Below are 23,029 nucleotides of genomic sequence, written 5' to 3' on the forward strand. Positions count from 1 at the left end.
GCTAGAATATTTTGCGTCTGAATGATTCGTAAGTATTTTAAGTTTACAGTAGCGTTTAATTGGGATGGCAGGTATGCCATCCCGCCAAATTACGCCTTGGTTGGATACACAAAGCCACGGTGAAGCACCATTTTTAGAATGTTAGGTTTCGGTGGCCTTAAGTTATCTTTCACCTGTATTGTCAGCGATATGTCTTCTCAATGTTCAGTTAACAATTTACTAGGTAGGATATATGTCACGTCACTTTGAATGTTGACATATTGGAATTAATCACTGAAGTACAGTGAGTGTAAGATCAAATATGCTGTTCACACCTATCTACTAGGCTGCATAATTGGGTATGATGTTTAAAAAAAATTTTTTTTAAACCTGTTAGGTATGTGGCGGAACAGGCTCGTCCGTTCAGCGAACGGCTTTCGATCGCTCTGCTCATACATAAAATCTTTTGAAATGTGTCCAGCTCAGAACACAAAAGGTGGCGTTTGTAGTTTCTCCCTGAGAAACGGTGCGCGATACCGCAATCGCACCTGGAAGCGACGGCCCCTGAATGGGGTTGCGCGCGGGGTTTCTGCCTATTATCTGGAGAGCTGTCCCCGCGCGGCGTGATTAGCAATGTCTCTTAACGGTTCTTTGTGAAAAGCTCTCGCCAAGAAATAAAACCGAACTGAGTCACAAAAACTCCACCTCAAAGGCTGACGTGCGGATACAGACTTCCGTTTTCCGCCTCGACTGTAAAACGGACAGCATCTTCGTGTTGACAGGCTATATCATTTTACGAAACTGTCATGGTCTATTACAAAAGAAAACATTCTAATTCATCATTACAGATTTTCTGCCACTATAAGATTCCTATTTGATCACGAGTTGCGGGAGCAGCAGGGCAGTACATACCAGCTCTACTTTTAAACTCGTTCACACGCGCGCGCTTAAAGGCGGTCAGACGGACCTTCCTTCCTCGTCGCCGAAGAGAATGCAACTTTGAGCCCCGCCGGCGCACGCGTCCTTATACTTAAAAGCAGATGTTTTGTATGGATAATCTCCATTCAAAATTTCAATTTGGTCTTGGACTAGGCTTAATCTGTGTCTGTGAAATTGGCCCCAAGTCGAACAAACCAAGTACTTAAGACTATCTATCCATCCATCCATCCATCCATTAATCCAGTATCTATATCTGCTTATCCTGGACAGGGTCGCAGGGCACTTAAGGCTAGATCTCACGATATTTAAGTATTTGTAAGTGAATTCCAATCAGAGAAATCGCGGAGACCTACATTTGCTTTACAATACACTCCCCTCATAGTCCAACTCTTCCGGTCCAGGAAAAAGTCATTTACAACATACAAAAATGAGAATACGAAATCAATGCTATAATCTACAGCACAAGTAGGGGTGCTGTAAAGGGGGTTAGGACATGCAGGGACCCTTACAGAAGATAGGATTTCCTGGGGTGGCGAGATCTTTTCATGAGGCCCAAACCCCCAGATGGTGCCCTCGAGCGCAAATACGAGACCCTGTTGCATCTATCCAACCATGCACAAGTGCTGTAGGCTAATGCATCCATAACGCACCATGCACAAGTGCTGTAGGCTAATGCTACATGTTCTGTCCTCTGTGCACTTTTTTGGATTGCCTGAATTACAATTTTAGCCAATCGGGTTACGTGTGGCTCCAAATGAAATCACGTGACAACTGCTGCAAGTGGTTACAACTCACTTAACCCTAAAGCTGTATGTGTGTGTGTCTGCATGTGTAGGGTGTCAGACAGAAGACCAGACAGTGTGTGTAAACTTCATTTATTTATCCTTCTGAAGGTGTGACCTGTGTGAGTTGGGTGGGGAACGCTGCACAGCTCATATTGTCCTCAGAAACACAAATTCAGACGACGTCTGTACAACATGGCACTGCGAGAGCAGAGCACCTCCCATCAAAGCTCCGCCCCCACAGAGCTCCACCCCCCAGCAAAGCTCCGCCCCCACAGAGCTCCACCCCCACCGAAGCTCCACCCCCAAACATGGCACAAAGACCAGGGAACAGTAATACTGGGGGCTCCAGAACATTCTCTTTGCTGCTACTTAAATAAAAATAATATCTTTGCGGCAAGCAGACGTGCTGAAGACTCCTTTTTTGTGTATATTAAAAAACTATTATGCTTAAGACTACAACAATACACTCTAAACAATACATATGGTTTTACATTATATTGGACTTTTGATTAATTAGGAATAGCAACATTTCATTACCATAAATTATACATTATTTTCAGTACATTAAAATGATTATACTATTCTGAAAAAGTGGCACAGATGTTTGCAGTTACACCCCTTAGTGTTTTTCTCTCCCAGAGCGTCAGTAACATTGAGAACTCCTCTTCACCTCGAACGTCGACTTGAGAAGCGAGATGGCGAAGGCTTCACACTACGCGATTAAGGGTCTTTACATGACGTTAGTAATATCTCATATAACATTGAAAATTGTGCTCCGTTCTGCATTGTTACAGCATCACACATGAATGTCACAGCACATGCACAGACACCAGCAGCGTTTCCCCCCCCCCCCTCCCCCACGTTCGGTCAAACTGTGGACCCCCCCTCGTGGGAAACTCTGCACCTTTAACCGCTGGGAAACACTGAAAGCAACTAAAACGCCCTTTTTAACGACCAGGTTCGGTTAAAACTACACGGAGGTAAAGACCAATGTGAACCTTTCTCAGCGATATACAGTGCTAATCCACAGGGGGGGCGCCATTCTCCAGCCTGTTAAAGCCCCCACAGACTGCATGCCGGTGCGCGTGTGGCGCTGCGCTCGAGCAGGTGGCTGATGGGTAATCTAGCGCACAGACCCGTGTGTGACGCCCGCATGCGCCACTCTGGGGTGGAATGGCGGGAAAGAGGCGGGTCTTCCTTGAGCTCTTCTGCACCTGTAAGCTCCGCCCACCTCCACCGGCCGCCACAGCCAGTCCTAAAGCAGCGCTGTCAGTCAGACCCCGCCCCCCCCGAGGTGTGATGGGACAGGAAGTGGAGTACGCGGGCTGGGAGTAATAAACAGAGAGGAACGGCTGTTTTTTGGCAAGGCGCAGAAGGAGCGGTCTTCATGCTGCGCAGGGTGCGTGTCCCGGGGCCTCTCCGTGTTTTTGGGGTGCGTTTACATGTTGTACCCGTAGGGGGGCTGGCTGTACCCCGGAGCGCTGTAGCCGTAAGCGGGGTACCCCGCCTGGGGGGGCACTGCTCCTGGGCCTGCTGTCAACATCAGCTGCTGCCCTGCAGGAACACACGCAACGCACAAGCGTGAACATTTTACACAAATTATACACACATCACACACTCTCTCTCACACACTCACAAACACACCACACACTCTCTCACACACACACACAGATGGCAGCCACGTACCGAACACTATTGGAGTCGGCTCTGTCACTTCCTCCTCCGTTTTCCTTTGGCTTTCTGAAGCTTCCAGTTTGTCGACCTGTGAAGCAGATGCAGCTTCAGCAGGAGTGAAGGAGCCAGCGCTCTCTCACAGGCTTCAGTCACATCCTGCACACCTGGGCGCCATTTTACTCACTCAGCGCTGCGCTACTGGGAGCATAGCCAATCAGATTGTAGCACTGAGTGTCTCAGCCAATCAGACTGTAGCACTGAGCGTCTTGGCCAATCACACGATAGTGCTAAGGGTCATGGCCAATCAAACTGTAGCACTGAGTGTCTGGGCCAATCAGATCGCAGCACTGTGTGTCGCGACCAATCACACTGTAAAACAGAGTTTCCAGGCCAAACACAGTTGTGCACTGTGTGACTGGAGAGGAAAACATCACTCCTGTATGCACCATGTCAGAAATCTTCACCAGGCCCCACCCGCTCAAACAGTCTCTACCCCCTCTAACAGGCCCCACCCCCTCTAACAGGTCCCACCCCCTCTAACAGGCCCCACCCCTCTAACCCCAGGTAAAGGGACTTCTCCAGGGCTCATGTTAATGTTACTGCTGATCCCACATTAAAGGGACAGTGAGAATGCGGTTAGAGTCGCAGCTCAGTATAATAAAGAACACAGATACAGGTGAGTCTCTCACCGTACAGGTGAGGACACAGATACAGGTGAGTCTCTCACCGTACAGGTGAGGACACAGATACAGGTGAGCCTCTCGCTGTACAGGTACTGTTATCAGTGAGGAAGCCCTGGAGCACAGGTCCTGCAGGTCTAGTGAAAGCTGCACTGGCTTTAAAGTGAACAGGTTCCACACAAAGTCCCACACTCAACGTCCTTCAGCTTTTTAAACACTCCCCTCTGCTCTTTCTCCCCACCACAGCCCCCCCGCCCCCCCCCCTCAGCCACTCCATGCCAAAATGCTGTGGTGCAGTGTGCTGGACTCCACACCGCAGAGGAACTCCAGCCAGAGTCTTAAAACGCAACCGCGCATGTAGCAGGAGGCTCCAGCATGCTTCTGTCGCACACAGCACACTCTCTCTCAGGGCAACCCACACGGAGACGAGAGGGGAAAGTTTAGTTACAGCTGCATTTTACACCCCCCCCCCTCCCCCCCACACACACACACACACACACAAGCACCTCACAGTTCCCCCTCCAGCTAAAATCAGGCATGCTTCTATATTCAAGTAAAGCTGCACTCATGTTCAGCCTTTTCCTTTGCCGTGTATTATTATTAAACTGGAGTGCGCCCCCTGCAGGTGTGAACAGGCATGGCAAGGATGCATCAGCGGCTTAAGCAGCATCACACCGCGAAGCAGAGCGGCGTACGCGACGCAGGACCGCACGCGGGACCACACGCAGGACCACACGCGGGACCGCACGTGGGACCACACGCAGGACCGCACGCGCCACGTGGGACCACACGCAGGACCGCACGCAGGACCGCACGCAGGACCACACGCCGGACCACACGCAGGACCGCACGCAGGACCACACGCGGGACCACACGCAGGACCGCACGCGCCACGCGGGACCACACGCAGGACCGCACGCGCCACGCGGGACCACACGCAGGACCACACGCGCCACGCGGGACCACACGCGGGACCGCACGCGCCAGGTTTCTGATGCATTCGACACGCGCCGCCCGGGGCACGCTCTCTCCGCCTTAACCTGATTAAAAACTGACATTTCGGTTACAGAAGAAATTTTTGAATTGAAACAAATTTGAGCTTGTTGATCATTTAAAATTCACAAATAGCAAAAAAATAAAATAAAGTCGCATTAGCATATAAGAATTATTGCAGAAAAAGCTCTAAAACAAATATAAAAATTCATAAAACTGTGAGGGATATCTCTCAAATCATCCTCTGTGTGTATGACTGAATCAAAGGCAGGCTTTAGTGCAGTTATGCAGAGTTATGCAGTCCCCTAGCTGACTATGTTACTGTGCGCCTTACCGCCCTCCCAGCTCAGCCTGGCTGCTGTTTCACAGGCACTTCAATATGAGCAGGATGGCGACCTGAAACTCAGACTCACTCTGCATCTGACAGGAAATGACACAATAGCTGGGAATCACAGCTCAGGGTTCAACTGGGAAATTTGGGCCAAAGAACCTCTGAGCCCAGGGCCTGATCCAACACTGGCACTCAAAAGTGCTGGGCTCTTCTCTCCCAGCACAGTGCGTTTCTCCCGCCATTCCATCAACCCATTTTCATTTCACAATTTCCACTTTTCCCAAATTGGCTAAAAAGGAATTTTTTTAAATTCCCGTTTCTCATTATTCCCTCTGGGAAGTGCTGTTGTGAAGTGCCGTGCAGTAATCAGTTTTTAAAAGGCGCTGCAGAGATGACGCCTGATTGGCTGACTGATTCTCTGGGCCGTCTCATAAGACCCCCACAGTGCTGCTGACAGCAGTGTTTGCGCAGACGAGCTTCAGGAGCTGGGTTATCAGGAGCTGGGTTATCATGGGGCTGGGTTATGGGGCTGGGTTATCAGGACAGATTTTTAAAAGTGTGAATCTAGGAGCAGGCAGGCTAGCAGGCTAGCAGGCCGGTTAGGGGACGACTCGGATGGTTAGCGGCTACGGCTAGGTTCCTACATCAGAAACCTAGAGCTGTCACAACAGAAACAAGAGGGGAAGAAATAAAAAGGCAGAGACCGTCACCTTCTCCGCAACCTCATCAACCTGTAAGAAAATCCACAGGTGAAACCTCACATCTTCACATCACAGAAACAGGAAGAACTTTAGTGAGAGCGAGACTCCGCCTTTACACCAGGGCAACAGGAAGAGCTCTACTCAAGCCCTAAAGGGGCCTGGCTCACACAAGGCAGAGGGAGAATCCCCTGTCACACTGTTTTACTGGGTGTTTTTACGAGTCCGTTTGGCTAGTTTTGACTGCACGTTATGTAAGACCTCATGAAGACCGGTGATGTATAGACCATGACAGGTCTGACACACATACAGTCTCCTCCCTGCGTTAGCCCCCTGATCCCTCTCTGCACTTCTGCAAAGTGAAAGCCCAGGTCATCTGGAAACTAACGGCTCCTGTCTGTAACCGTCTCAGTGCCAGTTAATTTACTGCACTACGATACTGACTAAGGAGCTCATAAAATGTCAAATCAGCAGTTCTTCCTATCAGATAAAAATAAATCAGTAATAAACAGAACAAAACCACCTAAGGAAAAATAATATGTCTGCCAATAACATACGATACTCTGCGTTGTTTAAATTAGACAATACATGGCGTGTGAGCAAGACGATGAGTCCACACTTTGGTGGTGTGTGAGCGGGACGTTGTGTCTATGTCCTTGCTCGGGGGCAGATCGGTGGCATGTTTGGGGTTAGTGTACAGTAAAGCAGCACCCCTGCTCCTGAGAAACAGCCACAGGTACTCCTCATTGCAGACAGACAGTATCGTTTACCCATCTCAAAGGCCTCGTACACCCAAGCATTTTCAATACGTACGGGCTGAAGGCTATAATCCCACCATCTGGCCCAGAGACCAAACTGTAACTCAGAGTCTAAAGAAGGTAAAACATCTGTGAAGAACAAGTCAGGAAGAGTCACACTTCACTGCCCTCCTCTGCCGACTGTACCTGACACACACACACACACACACCCATAATCACACATGCACCCTTCCGTAATCACCTCAAAATGAAAGGTACAAATTTCACACTTAATTATAGTCAACACAAGCTTTCAAAAGCATTTAGTTTGACTACATCTCCATTATTTCAGCTCCCAAAGGAGAGCTACCATGATGCATTCTGTTGTACGGTAAAAACAAGCCACCAATTTAGAATTTAACCTTAATGTAACTCATAATGTCCCCTTTATATCATGTATTAATATTCCAGTGTCTTTGGATTGTGTTTTCTGCTCTCTGTCCTACTTGGGAAAGTGCTGAGTGTACCGTATGAAAAGCACTGCCTGAATAAAGTTACTGCTGCTCAGTACACCAGCACGTTTCAGAGATGTCTACCCACGACCGCTAACGTGCTAACGTGCTAACGCGTTAACGCAGCAGGACTCACTTTGGTCAGGTACTCCCTCATGAGCTGGATGAAGTAGGGCATGGCGAAGTCCATGATGTTGTGTCTCCAGGCCAGCTCCAGCACCACGTCGGGGTGGAGCAGGTCGTACGAGGCGAACAGACAGGCGGCGAAGCACTCCTTCTTCCCCTCCTCCAGGAACCACTGCAGCAGCTTCTCCGCCAGCTCCGCGTCCTTCGACTCCGCTGCGTACAGCATGGCATCCTGGGAAACCGCCAGAACCACACTGTCACTCCCGGCTTTCAATATGAAAAACTACAGCACCACTACAGGCTTTCAAAGAATAATTGTTTATTAAATACTGAAGGGAAATAAAATATGTAGAACAAGCAATTCCATAATAACCTTAAACCACTTCAAAGTCTTGAAAAGAATAAAAAATAAGTTAATAAAAACAGAAACTAAACATCTTCATGCCGGGTCTTTGCACTATATCGGCCAAAATTATTGCCTCCTTGGTGCAGTTTCTAATTACCCGTACTTATCACCTATTTGTTCCAATATACAGAGAATGATAGTGCGTGTTTACAGTAAGACAGTGTGAGTGATGTGGCTGGAGCAGATCAGCGCCCCCTGGTGGCTCACCTTATACAGGCGGTCCTTCTTGCAGAGCTCCACGCTCTGGGTCCAGCGGTGGTTTCCCTTGTACAGGTACGCGGCGATGCGGCGGAACTCCACCAGCTCGTGCCCCTCCAGCCGCTGCGCCAGGCTGATGTTGTCGAAGTTGTCGTACGCGTCGATGGACGCCCGCAGACCCTGCGAGGACCACAGAGCTCGTCACAGCAGAAACCGCGCAGCACAGACACGCTGACTCACAGTAACACACAGCGCGTGATTTAAAGCACTCTCTCTGTTTTTAAGATAACACATCAGACCGCATTAGCAATTGTATTTTTGTCAAGACTGCCAGTACTCTGAAGGAATATTACTGCTGTCTAAATCATTGTTTGACCCAGGTGCGGCAGCATCGGGTAACGTTGGCAGCCTGCTGGAGAGTATGTGGAGTCCCAGAGGTAGCGGGACACCTGTATGGGAGCTAAAGACGCACCTGGAAGTCCTCCTCCTCCGTCAGCAGGCTGTTCAAGGCCTCGTTCACTCCTCTGTTATTGTGGCTCTGCACTGATCGCAGGTACGGCTTCACCAGCTGCAGCTGGGTCATCTGCACAACCCAACAACCCAACACCCCAAAGATCAGCCACTGATCACAACCCAACACCCCAAAGATCAGCCACTGATCACAACCCAACACCCCAAAAATCAGCCACTGGTCACAACCCAACACCCCAAAAATCAGCCACTGATCACAACCCAACACCCCAAAAATCAGCCATTGATTCACAACCCAACACATCACCATTAACAAATAAGAAGCACAGATTTGCCGGGTTTTACCTTAGAGAAGAAGGAGACGGCTCGGGTGTGGTCGAGTCGGGGGGACAGGACGGTCAGGAGGTCGTTTATCAGCAGGGGCTTGAAGTCCAGGTAGAACTGCAAGGCTTTGTAGTACAGCTCCACATTGGCTACCTGTTTAACAACCAGCATAAGAGCAGGCAGGAGTTTCAACTACTGCACCTCCATCTATAAAGCTAATAATCTAAATCTGTAGCTCTATATGGCTTGATCCTTCCCATTATTTCAAAAGGGAATCCCATAGATACATGCAGTTATTTTCCTGAAATGTACAATACAATAAATGTACAATAACTGTAATGGTCTGTAATAACAGTAATACTATATTTACTCATGCATATTTGATTTATTATTGTGATTACAGTAACTCTGATTTTTTATCTTTAGAGAGCAGGGGTGGAGACCTTGGGGATGATGTCCTTAAACTGGCCCTCTTTCCAGGCGTCGGTGGGTTGGTTCATCATGGTGATGACGGCGTTGTCGTACTCCTCGTATTTATCGTACAGGAAGACCAGCTCCGCCCACAGGTGTGCCTGTTCCGCCGCCCGCAGCACCTGCAGAGACCCCGCCCGTAAATCTCATCCCGCCACACCTGCGCTTTCTCTTAACAAGGCCCTGTCCTCCTCCGTAATGCGGGCTGCAGTACCGCTCTCCGCCACTGGACTGTACTCAGCGCAGCTGCTAAATCCTGCTTATAAGTCAGTAGCGCTGGCTAACAGTAGCGCTGGCTCGTTTTTAGCACAGTAGCGCAGGCTAACAGTAGCGCTGGCTCGTTTTTAGCACAGTAGCGCAGGCTAACAGTAGCGCTGGCTCGTTTTTAGCACAGTAGCGCAGGCTAACAGTAGCGCTGGCTTGTTTTTAGCCCAGTAGCGCTAGCTCGTTTTTAGCCCAGTTGCGCTGGCTCACACTATCGCTAGCTCGTTTTTAGCCCAGTAGCGCTAGCTCGTTTTTAGCCCAGTAGCACTGGCTCGCTGAGTGGCTGCGTACCTTCGGGATGTTGACTCGGGACCAGAAGAGCTCCAGGTGTTCCCTCATCTTCTGCGGTTTGAATTTGGAGTAGAGGATGGCCAGCTCTGTGAACATGCCCATGTGAGCACGCTCCAGCCCCAACGCGGCCTCCAGCAGGGCGATCAGCTCCTCAAAGTACCCCCGGTCCTGCCGAAAAACACAAACCCTGTTTATACCTGCACATTACACACGCACCCTGTTCATACCTGGTATTAGCAGATTAGCGCTGTCTCAGTACCTGGTATTAGCACATTAGCGCTGTCTCTCAGTAGCTGTTATTAGCAGATTAGTGCTGTGTCTCAGTAGCTGGTATTAGCACATTAGCGCTGTCTCAGTACCCGGTATTAGCACATTAGCGCTGTCTCTCAGTAGCTGTTATTAGCAGATTAGTGCTGTGTCTCTGTAGCTGGTAGTAGCAGATTAGCGCTGTGTCTCAGTAGCTGGTATTAGCACATTAGCGCTGTCTCTCAGTAGCTGGTATTAGCAGATTAGCGCTGTCTCTCAGTAGCTGGTAGTAGCAGATTAGCGCTGTCTCTCAGTTGCTGGTAGTAGCAGATTAGCGCTGTATGTCTCAGTACCTGGTAGTAGCAGATTAGCGCTGTATGTCTCAGTACCTGGTAGTAGCAGATTAGCGCTGTATGTCTCAGTACCTGGTAGTAGCAGATTAGCGCTGTGTCTCAGTAGCTGGTATTAACACATTAGCGCTGTGTCTCAGTAGCTGGTAGTAGCAGATTAGCGCTGTATGTCTCAGTACCTGGTATTAGCACATTAGCGCTGTCTCTCAGTACCTGGTAGTAGCAGATTAGCGCTGTATGTCTCAGTACCTGGTAGTAGCACATTAGCGCTGTCTCTCAGTACCTGGTAGTAGCAGATTAGCGCTGTATGTCTCAGTACCTGGTAGTAGCTGATTAGCGCTGTCTCTCAGTAGCTGGTAGTAGCTGATTAGCGCTGTATGTCTCAGTACCTGGTAGTAGCCGATGAGCTCCTCCAGCTCGTCAGCGTGGATAACGATGTGCAGGCCGCAGATTTGGGCCAGCCGGAATTCCGTCCCATCCACACAGGCGAAGCACACCTGGGACAGGTCGGGAGAGGTCAGGTGAGGTCAGGTGAGGTCAGGTGAGGTCAGCACAGGTGTTGCCAAAACCCTCACGTCTCACAGTGCTCTGAAATAACCACTCTGTCACTCAGTAACTCATCTCAGCAAAACATTCATATAAAATTTTTCCTTCTTTCTCCCACTATGGAACACTATATATTCTGCAACGTTCACCATTAAAGAGTTAATAAAAGAGGGTGCAGACAAATGAGGAGCTGAACATGCAGGCTCACGCCGGACCAGCAGGGGTCGCCGGCGAGCGCGGAATTGCCGTACCTCTTTCCAAGTGCGGGTGCTGTTGGCCTTGCGGGCGCTGTCCACGGCCGCCTGGTACTCGCCCAGGTGCACCAGCGTGGACGCCAGGCGGGCGAAGTTCGACACGTTGTTGTACAGCAGCTTGGCGGCGTCGTACATGCCCTCGTCATAGCAACGGTCCCCCACCTGCAGGAGGGAGGGGCTTGTGTTACAGCGAACACTCCGCTCACCTGGAGAACTGCAGGCGCAGGTGCTCCAGGTGGACCCGTCTGAAAGATTCTGCCACAGTGCATTCAGCTGATTTGTGTTCCACTGTTTGTGCAGCTCACTGAGGCACTGTTAATACACACATCCTGAAGTTCTGCACAGTAGTGCTGAGTTTGCACCTGCAAATGAAACCTGATTCCAGCCCGGACTAAAACTCCCACAATCAGGATGAAATCTGGGGTCAGGGTTTGGGATGAGGAGACAGAAGCTGCAGTGTTATCTGGGTATGAATCCATGTTGTGAATCCTGTCTGCCACAAGATGGCGCTCTCTACGTCTTTGATATCAGATGCCTTCCAAATCCCTCCTGAATGTTAATTCTCTCCACAGTAAAGCGGGGTTTCACCTGCTGAATGTGGGTGTCATTGTTGGGGTGGGGGGGGCAAGGCTTACCTGCTGGATGTGGGCGTTGTTGGGGTGGGGGGCGGGGCTTACCTGCTGGATGTGAGCGTTGTTGGGGGGCTGGGGGGGCGGGGCTTACCTGCTGGATGTGGGCGTTGTTGGGGTGGGGGGGCGGGGCTTACCTGCTGGATGTGGGCGTTGTTGGAGTGGGGGGGCGGGGCTTACCTGCTGGATGTGGGCGTTGTTGGGGTGGGGGGCGGGGCTTACCTGCTGGATGTGGGCGTTGTTGGGGTGGGGGGGGCGGGGCTTACCTGCTGGATGTGGGCGTTGTTGGGGTGGGGGGGGGGGCTTACCTGCTGGATGTGGGCGTTGTTGGGGTGGGGGGGGGGGCTTACCTGCTGGATGTGGGCGTTGTTGGGGTGGGGCTTACCTGCTGGATGTGGGCGTTGTTGGGGTGGGGGCGGGGCTTACCTGCTGGATGTGGGTGTTGTTGGGGTGGGGGGCGGGGCTTACCTGCTGGATGTGGGCGTTGTTGGGGCCGCTCACAAACTCCTCCAGCTCGGCCAGGCGGTTGGTTTTGGCCAGAGCGAAGATGAGCTCCGTCTCCACATACGCCTCCCGAGCCTTCTTCCTCGCCATCTGCAGGAACTTCACCAGGTCCTCCCAGTTACCTGGCAACCAGAGAGAGGGAGGGGCTTCAGAGACACACCCAGCATGCACAGCCCAGAGTGGGAGGGGCAGTGTCCTTCCTGTTTGTTCTGCTCTGTGGGTCAGTGCCTGTCCTGTCAGTGCTGCTCTGAGGGACATTGGGTCAGTGCCCATCCTGTCTGTGCTGCGCAGTGGGTCAGTGCCCATCCTGTCTGTGCTGCGCAGTGGGTCAGTGCCCATCCTGTCTGTGCTGCGCAGTGGGTCAGTGCCCATCCTGTCTGTGCTGCTCAGTGGGTCAGTGCCCATCCTGTCTGTGCTGCTCAGTGGGTCAGTGCCCTTACTGTTCTTGCTGGCGGCGCTGACCACCTCCATGTAGGCGGACGGGTCGTCTGCTTTGATGTAGGAGTCGATGGCCTGCTTGAGCAGCTCCTGCTGCAGCTGGGCCCGGGCCAGCTGGCTCCACACGGCCGGCTCGCTGCAGCGCTCCGCAAACTCGTACGCCCGGTCCAGGTTCCCGATGTGCTCGATCAGCACCTGAACACAGCGAGAGAGCGTCACGCACACGCCCTGAACACGCATCACACACGCATCACACGCCCTGAACACGCATCACACGCCCTGAACACGCCCTGAACACGCATCACACGCCCTGAACACGCATCACACGCCCTGAACACGCATCACACACCCTGAACACCACATCACACACGCCCTGAACACGCATCACACACGCCCTGAACACGCATCACACGCCCTGAACACGCATCACACGCCCTGAACACGCATCACACACGCATCACACGCCCTGAACACGCATCACACGCCCTGAACACGCATCACACGCCCTGAACACGCATCACACACGCCCTGAACACGCATCACACACGCCCTGAACACGCATCACACGCCCTGAACACGCACCACACACGCATCACACCCCCTGAACACCACATCACACACGCCCTGAACACCACATCACACACGCCCTGAACACGCATCACACACGCCCTGAACACGCATCACACGCCCTGAACACGCATCACACACGCCCTGAACACGCACCACACGCCCTGAACACGCATCACACACCCTGAACACACATCACACACACTCAGCTCGATCAGCACCTGTGCACGGCGGAGAGAGAGCGTCACACACACACACACCCTGAACATGCATCACACACCCTGAAAACGTGATGCCCTGCTCCCCTGTTTAATTTATTTACCTGGATAGCGGAGGTGTTGACGTCGAACTTGCGGAAGATGGCGAAGGCCTCCTCGAAGAGCTCGTTGCTGATGGCGATGTTGGCGATGTCGGGCGCGTCGTAGTTGTCCAGGCGGTTGATGTACTCCATCACGCGCGTGCGGTCCGCTTTGATCGCCGTCAGGATCAGGAGGTTCTGCAGGTTCCTGTTCGGCGAAATTCATTCTTCTCAAACGCATTTCTTTAATTTACAAAAAATAAACAGACAAAAAAACTGCCTACCAGACAGAGCATGCTCAGAAAGGACGCATGGTGTGGGGGCGGGGCTGACGGGGCAGAGCATGCTCAGAAAGGGTTGGCACTGAGGGGGCGGGGCTGACGGGACAGAGCATGCTCAGAAAGGGTTGGCACTGAGGGGGCGGGGCTGACGGGACAGAGCATGCTCAGAAAGGGTTGGCACTGAGGGGGCGGGGCTGACGGGACAGAGCATGCTCAGAAAGGGTTGGCACTGAGGGGGCGGGGCTGACGGGGCAGAGCATGCTCAGAAAGGGTTGGCACTGAGGGGGCGGGGCTGACGGGACAGAGCATGCTCAGAAAGGGTTGGCACGGAGGGGGCGGGGCTGACGGGACAGAGCATGCTCAGAAAGGGTTGGCACTGAGGGGGCGGGGCTGACGGGACAGAGCATGCTCAGAAAGGGTTGGCACTGAGGGGGCGGGGCTGACGGGGCAGAGCATGCTCAGAAAGGGTTGTGCGCTGAGGGGGCGGGGCTGACGGGACAGAGCATGCTCAGAAAGGGTTGTGCGCTGAGGGGGCGGGGCTGACGGGACAGAGCATGCTCAGAAAGGGTTGGCACTGAGGGGGCGGGGCTGACGGGACAGAGCATGCTCAGAAAGGGTTGGCACTGAGGGGGCGGGGCTGACGGGGCAGAGCATGCTCAGAAAGGGTTGTGTGCTGAGGGGGCGGGGCTCACCGGTGCTCGCTGAAGACGGAGTTGTCCAGCACGATCTTCTCCAGCAGCTCGATGAGCTCGTTGGGCAGGTCGGCCGTCATGAAGGCCTTCACCGTCACGGAGACCTCCTCGGGGTCCTGCGTCTCCGACAGGGCCGTCTGCACCACCTGCGCCGCCCAGAGGGGGACCCCAGAATTACAGGCTGGCTGCCGGGAACACACCCCACAAACCCCAAGCGCGCTTCCTCCCGTCCCGCTGAACTACCTGATCGATCAGCTGGCGTCTGAAGGGGTTGCTCTCTTCCAGAACGTTGGCCCACAGGTCCGCATCTTTCCGGCGCACCAGGTAGCGCGCCTCGCTCTTGAAGAGGGAGTTCTCATTGCACACCTGGAACACCAGCCACCATTTAACCGGGCACGCACGCAGACACACACACGCAGGCACACGCATACGCAATCTGCTCTGCTCTGCTCTGGTCTACTGAATATCATTCTGTTTTCAAATTCAAGGTACTGACTGAAAATTGATCGCTCATAAAATCACTGTTCAGTCACAACGCAACAGAATTGAAAGGACTTGTAAGCTGTAAGGTGGCCTTGATGAGGTCCAGGGTTAGGGTTTTGGGGGTGGGGGGTGGGGGCTGACCTTGATGAGGTCCAGGTCGCACTCCCCGCGCTCGTAGGCCACGCAGGCCAGGTGGGGGTCCCTCTTCTCGCAGTAGCGCCCCACCACCGCGCTGTCGTAGAAGGGGTTCTCCCGCAGGAAGCGCTCGGGGTTGTTGTTGCTGTCGATGTAGATCTTGGCCAGGGCGTTGTGGGTGGCCGGCTCCTCACAGCCCTCGTGGATACGAGACTCCAGCCACGGCAACAGGAGCTTCAGCCTGTACACACAGGCATACACACATACGCACACACACAAATACACACACGCACACGCATACGCACACACACAAATACGCACACACACACACACACACACACACACAAATACACACACACACAGGCATACACACACACACACACACACAAATACACACACACACACACACACAGACATACACACATACGCACGCACACACACACACACACACACACACACACACACACACACACACGACTCTGAGTCAATACTGCAGACACCTTCCTTCTTAACCTCATCTGATGTGCGGCGAGGGTTCAGGCACAAAATGGCCATCACACATCCCCCAGGTAAATCTACACTAGAGTGGCTGAGGTTTCCTCCCTCCAAACACCAGCAGGGGCCAATAACAATGACCACTGCTAACAGAGCTGGCCAATCGTCTGAGGCCTCAGACAGCCAATCAGATCTGGCGTCAGTGACGGAGCGTCCCTCTCAGGTGGAAGCGGGAGGAGCAGGATGTTCACCTGTTCCTCTTCTCAACCTCGGCCACCAGCTCGTCGGTGGAGAACTGGCCTCGCACCACCATGATCAGGTTCTTAATCACGTCCTCCGAGCAGTCCACGTCCAGCAGCCCCCCAATCACCACGGGCAGACGGCTGGGGTTCACCTGCAGATGACACGCACACACACACACACACACACACAAACGCGTGCAGACACACACACACACACACACACACACACACAGACGCGCACACACACACACACACACGCACACACACACAGACACACACACACACGCACACACACACACACAAACGCGCGCACACACACACACGCACACACGCACACACACACACGCGTGCAGACACACACCCACACAGACGCACACACACAGACGCACACACACAGACGCACACACAGACGCACGCGCACACACACACACACGGTTCAGTACCGCCCCCTAGTGGCCGTTCACACTCACTCCTCACAGCAGAGAGTGGACAGACAGCCCTGTGGGTCAGAGAATCCTGCCATTACACTGGCCCATAATCTAATGTGGGCTGCTAGCCGACTCCAGCACACCCCTGACGGACATGCTCCTGCACACTGGGATCTGATCAGGGCCGATAACCAATGTAAAATAACCTCGTTTAAAGTCAGAAGCAACATAATCCAGAGGCATCTCCTGATGCACTTCCTGTCCACGGAACACCGTCATACAGGGATAAAAATAACCCGTAATGTCATTACACAGAGTAAAGAAACGGGCAGGCAGTTTGTTTGGTCTGCAGGTCGATCTGATGGCCTGTAGCGGGATGCGATAAGCACGCGCTCACTGGAGCTCGAGGCAGCCTCACCTTCTGCACGTAGATCTCGATGTACTTCTGCAGGCTGTTCCTGTACAGGTAGAGAACCAGGTCGTGCACAAAGTCAAAACGATCGCAAACGATGATCAACGGCAGCTGGTCTGTTAACTTGGCCTCCTGAGAACAGAACAAAACATAAATAAATCAGACAATAAGCCCCAAACACAGGCCAACACTGGGCTAAATCAGCAAAAAACAGGATCTGTGCTCAGGCTGTGGGGTGTGTGTCACACTGCGCACTAAATTTTCATGAGGCTCACGGATGTGCGCACAACTTGCATGAGGGAAAAAGGAATTCCTAAAAACGTGAAACAGGAAGTTCCTCTCTGAAACAGGATGTTCCTAAAGGTGTCTGTAAAAGGCGCCCGGACGAGGGCCGGCCGGCACCTTGAGGAAGTTCTTGACTCGGTCCGGGTCGTAGCAGTTGCTCTCCCGGCAGATCCGCTCCACTTCTTTGATCTGTCCCGTTTTGCAGGCCGCCTGGATGTACTTAAAATGGACGTCGGGGTCCTGGCTGAAGTTCACAATGGAGCCCAGGAAGTAGAAGAGCCCTGAGGGAGGAAATTAAAGAGTGAACAAAAACCTGCGCATTACCATCCCCTTTAAAAACCTACATTACCATCCCCTTCAAAAACCTACATTACCATCCCATTCAAAAACCTACATTACCATCCCATTCAAAAACCTACATTACCATCTCCTTTAAAAACCTACATTACCATCCCCTCTAAAAACCTACATTGCCATCCCATTCAAACACCTACATTACCATCCCCTCTAAAAACCTACATTGCCATCCCATTCAAACACCTACATTACCATCCCCTCTAAAAACCTACATTACCATCCCATCTAAAAACCTGCGCATTACCATCCCCTTTAAAAACCTACATTACCATCCCCTCTAAAAACCTGTGCATTACCACCCCATTCAAAAACCTACATTACCATCTCCTCTAAAAACCTACATTACCATCCCCTCCACCTAATGAGTCTCACAGCACCTTTCACCTGCTCCGTCTCACACCTGGGGGCGGGGTCACCTGCACGCACCTTCGTAGCTCTTGAAGGACTCGAAGAGCTCCACCAGGTTCTGGGTGCCCAGCTGCTCGTGGTACTTGGAGGCCACCTGCACGCAGAGCTGCAGGTTCTGCCGGATGTTGGCGGACAGCATGGCCCTCAGGCACTCCACCGAGTCCTCCACCGACAGCGAGCCAAAGAAGTTCACCAGCCACTGGGGACGGGGCAGCGCCGCGCGGGTCACACACAGGTCACACACGAGTCACACGCGGGTCACACACGGGTCACACACGGGTCACACACGAGTCACACGCGGGTGGCACCCAGGCTACGCACGGCACACACAGCATGGCATGCGCCAAGATACACACTGTCCTAGAAACGTGGGGTTTAAGTCTCTGAGCTGCTTCTTCAGTACAGACTTCGTGTGACAACAGCACAGGCATTTCCAGTAGCAGCTTCTGTACAGACTAATGATGAGTGCATGAGAGAGACATGCACCCAGAGGAGAAACGCATGTACACACACACACACACACACACGCACAGTACAGACAGACACACACACACACAGTACAGACACACACACACACGCACAGTACAGACACACACACACACACACACACACTGTATGAGCTGTGCTTTGAGACTGAGAGGAAAGGCGCTATATACAGCAGGGGGCCTCACCTCAGGGTTGAGCAGGTGCGTGTGCACCACAGTGCGTTTGATGTCGTACAGGTCGGTGTAGTGCTCCAGCGCGCGCTGCAGAAGCCCCGCCTTCTCGCACAGCTGGGCGATGTGGGCGCGGTCGTAGTGAGTGAACATCTGGTTCCCCAGGATCGCATCAGCAACCTGCACCCCAGAAACACACAACAGCACATTTCACTCAGCTACCAATAACCTACAACAAGCACGCCGTTAATCAGCACAGGATATTACCCACAGAACAGCTAAGGGAGCGTTGGGGGAACGTTGTGAGGAAGTGGGGAATGTTAGGGGGAATTTTGGGGGGGGGGGGGGGGTGCTGGGGCCCACCTGGGGGGCGTGGATGAGGTTCATCTCCAGCAGGCGAGTCTGCAGGTGGCCCTCCGCTGGCCTGTTGTTCTTCAGAGCGTCCAGCAGGAAGGACGTGCACTGCTGGATCAGACTGCTCTCCATGAACACGTCTACCACCTGTAAATGGGGGAAGTGTGCATTTTGGATGAAACAAAAGAGAGATAAATAAGAGAGAGATTTCTCAAGCCTGTCCTGCCAGGAGCCACAGCCCACAGTGAAGGTCTGCGGGGTGGGAGGGGGGAGGCAGACAGTGTGCAAAAGGCTTGGGGGGGGGGGGGGGTGCTCCATACCTGGTTGATGTTGGCCAGCGGCTCCTCGTCTTGGGCCAGCATCTGGGCGAACTGCAGGCCCTGTTCTGGGCTGACCCGCATCACGTTCCTCAGGAGGAAGATCCAGTCCGGGGAGTACCCCACCTGCAGGGCGGGACAGAACACAGGGTCCACTCGACCTAGGTTTGGCGCAGGTCTGACCCAGGACTGGCCCGGGTCTGGGCTAAAGACATATATTGAGCGTTCCTGCTCTTAATAAACACGAGCACACCCACAGCGGGGTGTGTGCTGGATCAGGTGACCCCGCTCGCGCTGTAACAGGACATGTCCCAGTAACAGCAGCCTTTCCTCCACGGGGATAATGGACGTGCAGTACTGCCTGCTGGCTGAGGAGGGCGCCGGTACCTTTTTGGCATACAGCACGATCTTCTGGAACTGGCCGGTCTCGGCGAAGCACTGGATGACCTTGTTGGGGACGTTGGCCCGCAGGTACACACTGAGGGCCAGAGTGGGGTCCGCACTCTTCACCAAATCACCCAGCTCCTCCGAGCACTCCAGCTACAACACACACACAGGGTCATCACACACACACACACACACACAGGGTTAACACAATACAGAAATGTTATGTATCCACGTTGACTGACAGTGTAAAGGGCCCATATGTTACTCTCACAGTGTAAAAGGCCCATATGTTACTCTAACGGTGTAAAAGGCCCATATGTTACTCTGACAGTGTAAAAGGCCCATATGTTACTCTGACAGTGTAAAAGGGCGGCGCTCTCGTACCTTGTCCTCTTTGAGCCACTTCTCCAGCAGCTGCTTGCGGCCCTGCTGCAGGACGGGCCGGCACAGCTCCAGGGACTCGAACTTGTTGAGCTGGCCCTGGTCCAGCAGGATGCCGAAATACTGCAGCAGGGGCGAGGCCTGGCCGGGCTGCGCCGGGACGCTCTGGAACTTCCGGATGGTGTCGGCCGTGCGCAGGATGCCCTGTGGGCGGGGTCAGGGGTGGAGTCAGGGGCGGGGTCAGGGGCGGGGTTAGGGGAATGGCCCGCCCAGCCTAGCGCCTGAGTTTGTAATGCATGCATACATTGCTAATCGCGCAAAGAGCGCGGCTCTAAATCACACCTGGGTCAAATATTTACTTTAATACATTAAACCCTTCAGACACCAGCGAAATTCCTTTAATTCTCAAGGACCTGGAAGAACGCTTTAGAGTATTAGCCAGCATCTACAGAGTTAAAAAAGCAAACCAGCCCCCCCCCTCCCCTCTCCAGCCCAAGCCCAGCCCCCCAGCCAAGCTCCCCCTCCCCTCCCCCAGCAGGCAGCACCTTAGGGGCGGACGCGGCGACTTTGGCGGCCTCCGAGTAGCTCCCCTGGGCGAACAGCGTGCTGAACTTGCGGGCGAAGAGCTCCTCTGCGCCGGCCAGGTTGCTGCGCACGGCCATGCGCAGGCCCAGGTCCGGGTTCTGCAGCACGCTGGTGGCGTAGCTCACTATGTTCTCCTCCTCCACGCACACCGACAGAACCTGCAACAGCCCCAGCGTTACAGCCCGTCTGGACCAGAACCTGCAACAGCCCCAACGTTACAGCCCGTCTGGACAAGAACCTGCAACAGCCCCAATGCTACAGCCCATCTGGATCAGAACCGGCCCGCTCAGCACCGACAGAACCTGCAACAGCCCCAACGTTACAGCCCGTCTGGACAAGAACCTGCAACAGCCCCAATGCTACAGCCCATCTGGATCAGAACCTGCAACAGCCCAGCAGCATTACAGCCCGTCTGGACCAGAACCGGCCCGCTCAGCACCGACAGAACCTGCTATCGCCCGTTATTCTTATTGTTGTTATGATCCGGGGGGGGGGGGGGGGGGGGGGGTACCTGGCCCTTCTTGTTGACCCCGATGATGCCGGAGGTGGGGCCGTGGGGGGCGGTGACGAAGATGGTCTCTGCGCTGATGCGGTTCATGTAGATGCACACGCCGGACTCCAGGTCATACAGGTGAATGTAGCCGTACTTGGTGATCAGGTAGATGACGCCGTGTTTGGTACCAATCTGAACCAAAAGGGGGGGGGGGGGGTGGGGAGGGACATATCATGCCACTGACTGTTTGAGCACTTCATCACAACAAAGGAGTCATTCGGATGTGCGGAGTATACCCCTCTGTGCAGGGAGGCTGGCTCCTACCGCATGTCTAACTGTGATGCAAATGTTCCCAGGGTGAATTTGCCTGGTGGGGCTTCTGCTCTGCATATTTCTACAAACGTCCACAATTCAAGGCGATGCACAGTCGCGCTCAGAGAATGTTCATTTTCCCCAAGCAGGTAGAAAGTCTGAGTTCAGCTCTACACAGTGTGACGTTTGTGTTGTGTTAGCATGGCGCTCGTGTTGTGCTAGCATGTTGATCGTGTTAGCATGCCGATCATGTTAGCATGGCGCTCGTGTTGTGCTAGCATGTTGATCGTGTTAGCATGCCGATCATGTTAGCATGGCGCTCGTGTTGTGCTAGCATGTTGATTGCGTTAGCATGCCGATCATGTTAGCATGGCACTCGTGTTGTGCTAGCATGCCGCTTCATTTGTTCCCGTGGAGCGGGAGGGTCACGCCAGGACACCTGTCCAGGCCCCAGAGGGACTCTGGCGACAGGCGGGCCCTGGACCTCACCTGCATGGCCACGGGGAAGTCCGTCTGTGCCTCGGGGGGGAAGAACACGTCCACGGCCTTCTTAGCAAACGGCTGATTCCCAGCGGCAGGCTGGCCCACCTCTATTATGTGCAGCTGCAGGGAGATGAGCACACTGATAACACACCGCCTACTACAACACTGATAACACACTGCCTACTACAACACTGATAACACACCGCCTACTACAACACTGATAACACACTGCCTACTACAACACTGATAACACACCGCCTACTACAACACTGATAACACACCGCCTACTACAACACTGATAACACACCGCCTACTACAACACTGATAACACACCGCCTACTACAACACTGATAACACACCGCCTACTACAACACTGATAACACACCGCCTACTACAACACTGATAACACACCGCCTACTACAACACTGATAACACACCACCTACTACAACACTGATAACACACCGCCTACTACAACAATGATAACACACCACCTACTACAACACTGATAACACACTTCCGACAGCGCACACACACACACTCCTCCTACAGCACACACACACACACACACACACACACACTCCTCCTACAGCACACATACACACACACACACACACCTACGGCACTGATAACACACACATCTCCAACAGCGTGTGTGCATGCGTGCGTATGTATGTGCGTGTGTGTGTGCGTGTGTGCGCATGTGTGTGTGTGTGCGCGTGTTTGCGCATGTTTGTGTGTGTGCGTGTGTATGCTGTAGGAGGAGTGTGTGCGTGCGTGTATGTGTATGCGTGTGCGCGCATGTTCATGTGTGTGCGTTAGTGTGCGCGTGTGTGTGTGCGTGTGTGTGTGTACGCGTTCCTCACCTTCCCCCCGGCCTGGCTCCTCACAGCGAAGCAGAAGAGGGTGGAGGGTTTGGCGTTTCCCTCCACCTTGAACTGAGCGAAAGCAGCAGCGTGGCCTTCGATTGGCTGGGACACCTTCCTGTCCACCGAGTACAGCTGCATGGCGCCCACCACCCGGTTTTGCTGGAAGAGGAACAGCCCGTGTCACTTCCTCCCAGAGCTATTACAGGTACAAAACACGTCCCATTTCCTGATCTAAAAACCAGCATATCGGCATTTAACCAAACCT

The 23,029-nt window shown here is 53.2% G+C and overlaps 1 protein-coding gene across 4 annotated transcripts in view; it reads right to left on the reverse strand.

Annotated features, from left to right (window-relative positions):
• Window positions 1-1,777: 1,777 nt before the first annotated feature.
• Window positions 1,778-23,029, reverse strand: part of cltcl1 (clathrin, heavy chain-like 1) — a 31,285-nt gene continuing 10,033 nt past the window's right edge. For 2 of the 4 annotated variants that reach the window (XM_035379566.1, XM_035379565.1), the window contains 30 exons: window positions 22,762-22,923; window positions 21,904-22,017; window positions 21,121-21,294; window positions 20,570-20,767; window positions 20,028-20,228; window positions 19,644-19,796; window positions 19,260-19,382; window positions 18,949-19,086; window positions 18,601-18,765; window positions 17,948-18,128; window positions 17,282-17,445; window positions 16,886-17,011; window positions 16,049-16,191; window positions 15,309-15,543; window positions 14,928-15,050; window positions 14,685-14,830; window positions 13,736-13,919; window positions 12,849-13,041; window positions 12,373-12,530; window positions 11,273-11,437; window positions 10,865-10,972; window positions 9,880-10,047; window positions 9,297-9,446; window positions 8,875-9,006; window positions 8,531-8,641; window positions 8,068-8,238; window positions 7,465-7,686; window positions 6,086-6,112; window positions 3,390-3,465; window positions 1,778-3,257 (listed from right to left, as the gene is read on the reverse strand). In XM_035379566.1, the coding sequence (XP_035235457.1) occupies window positions 3,142-3,257; window positions 3,390-3,465; window positions 6,086-6,112; window positions 7,465-7,686; window positions 8,068-8,238; window positions 8,531-8,641; window positions 8,875-9,006; window positions 9,297-9,446; window positions 9,880-10,047; window positions 10,865-10,972; window positions 11,273-11,437; window positions 12,373-12,530; window positions 12,849-13,041; window positions 13,736-13,919; window positions 14,685-14,830; window positions 14,928-15,050; window positions 15,309-15,543; window positions 16,049-16,191; window positions 16,886-17,011; window positions 17,282-17,445; window positions 17,948-18,128; window positions 18,601-18,765; window positions 18,949-19,086; window positions 19,260-19,382; window positions 19,644-19,796; window positions 20,028-20,228; window positions 20,570-20,767; window positions 21,121-21,294; window positions 21,904-22,017; window positions 22,762-22,923 (4,527 nt within the window). In that variant the 3' untranslated portion in view covers window positions 1,778-3,141. The remainder of the gene's footprint in view (window positions 3,258-3,389; window positions 3,466-6,085; window positions 6,113-7,464; window positions 7,687-8,067; window positions 8,239-8,530; window positions 8,642-8,874; window positions 9,007-9,296; window positions 9,447-9,879; window positions 10,048-10,864; window positions 10,973-11,272; window positions 11,438-12,372; window positions 12,531-12,848; window positions 13,042-13,735; window positions 13,920-14,684; window positions 14,831-14,927; window positions 15,051-15,308; window positions 15,544-16,048; window positions 16,192-16,885; window positions 17,012-17,281; window positions 17,446-17,947; window positions 18,129-18,600; window positions 18,766-18,948; window positions 19,087-19,259; window positions 19,383-19,643; window positions 19,797-20,027; window positions 20,229-20,569; window positions 20,768-21,120; window positions 21,295-21,903; window positions 22,018-22,761; window positions 22,924-23,029) is intronic. The other 2 variants (XM_035379568.1, XM_035379567.1) reach the window with 1 other exon arrangement.

Source organism: Anguilla anguilla, chromosome 10 (assembly GCF_013347855.1).
Source record: "Anguilla anguilla isolate fAngAng1 chromosome 10, fAngAng1.pri, whole genome shotgun sequence".
Classification (NCBI taxonomy): Eukaryota; Metazoa; Chordata; class Actinopteri; order Anguilliformes; family Anguillidae; genus Anguilla; species Anguilla anguilla.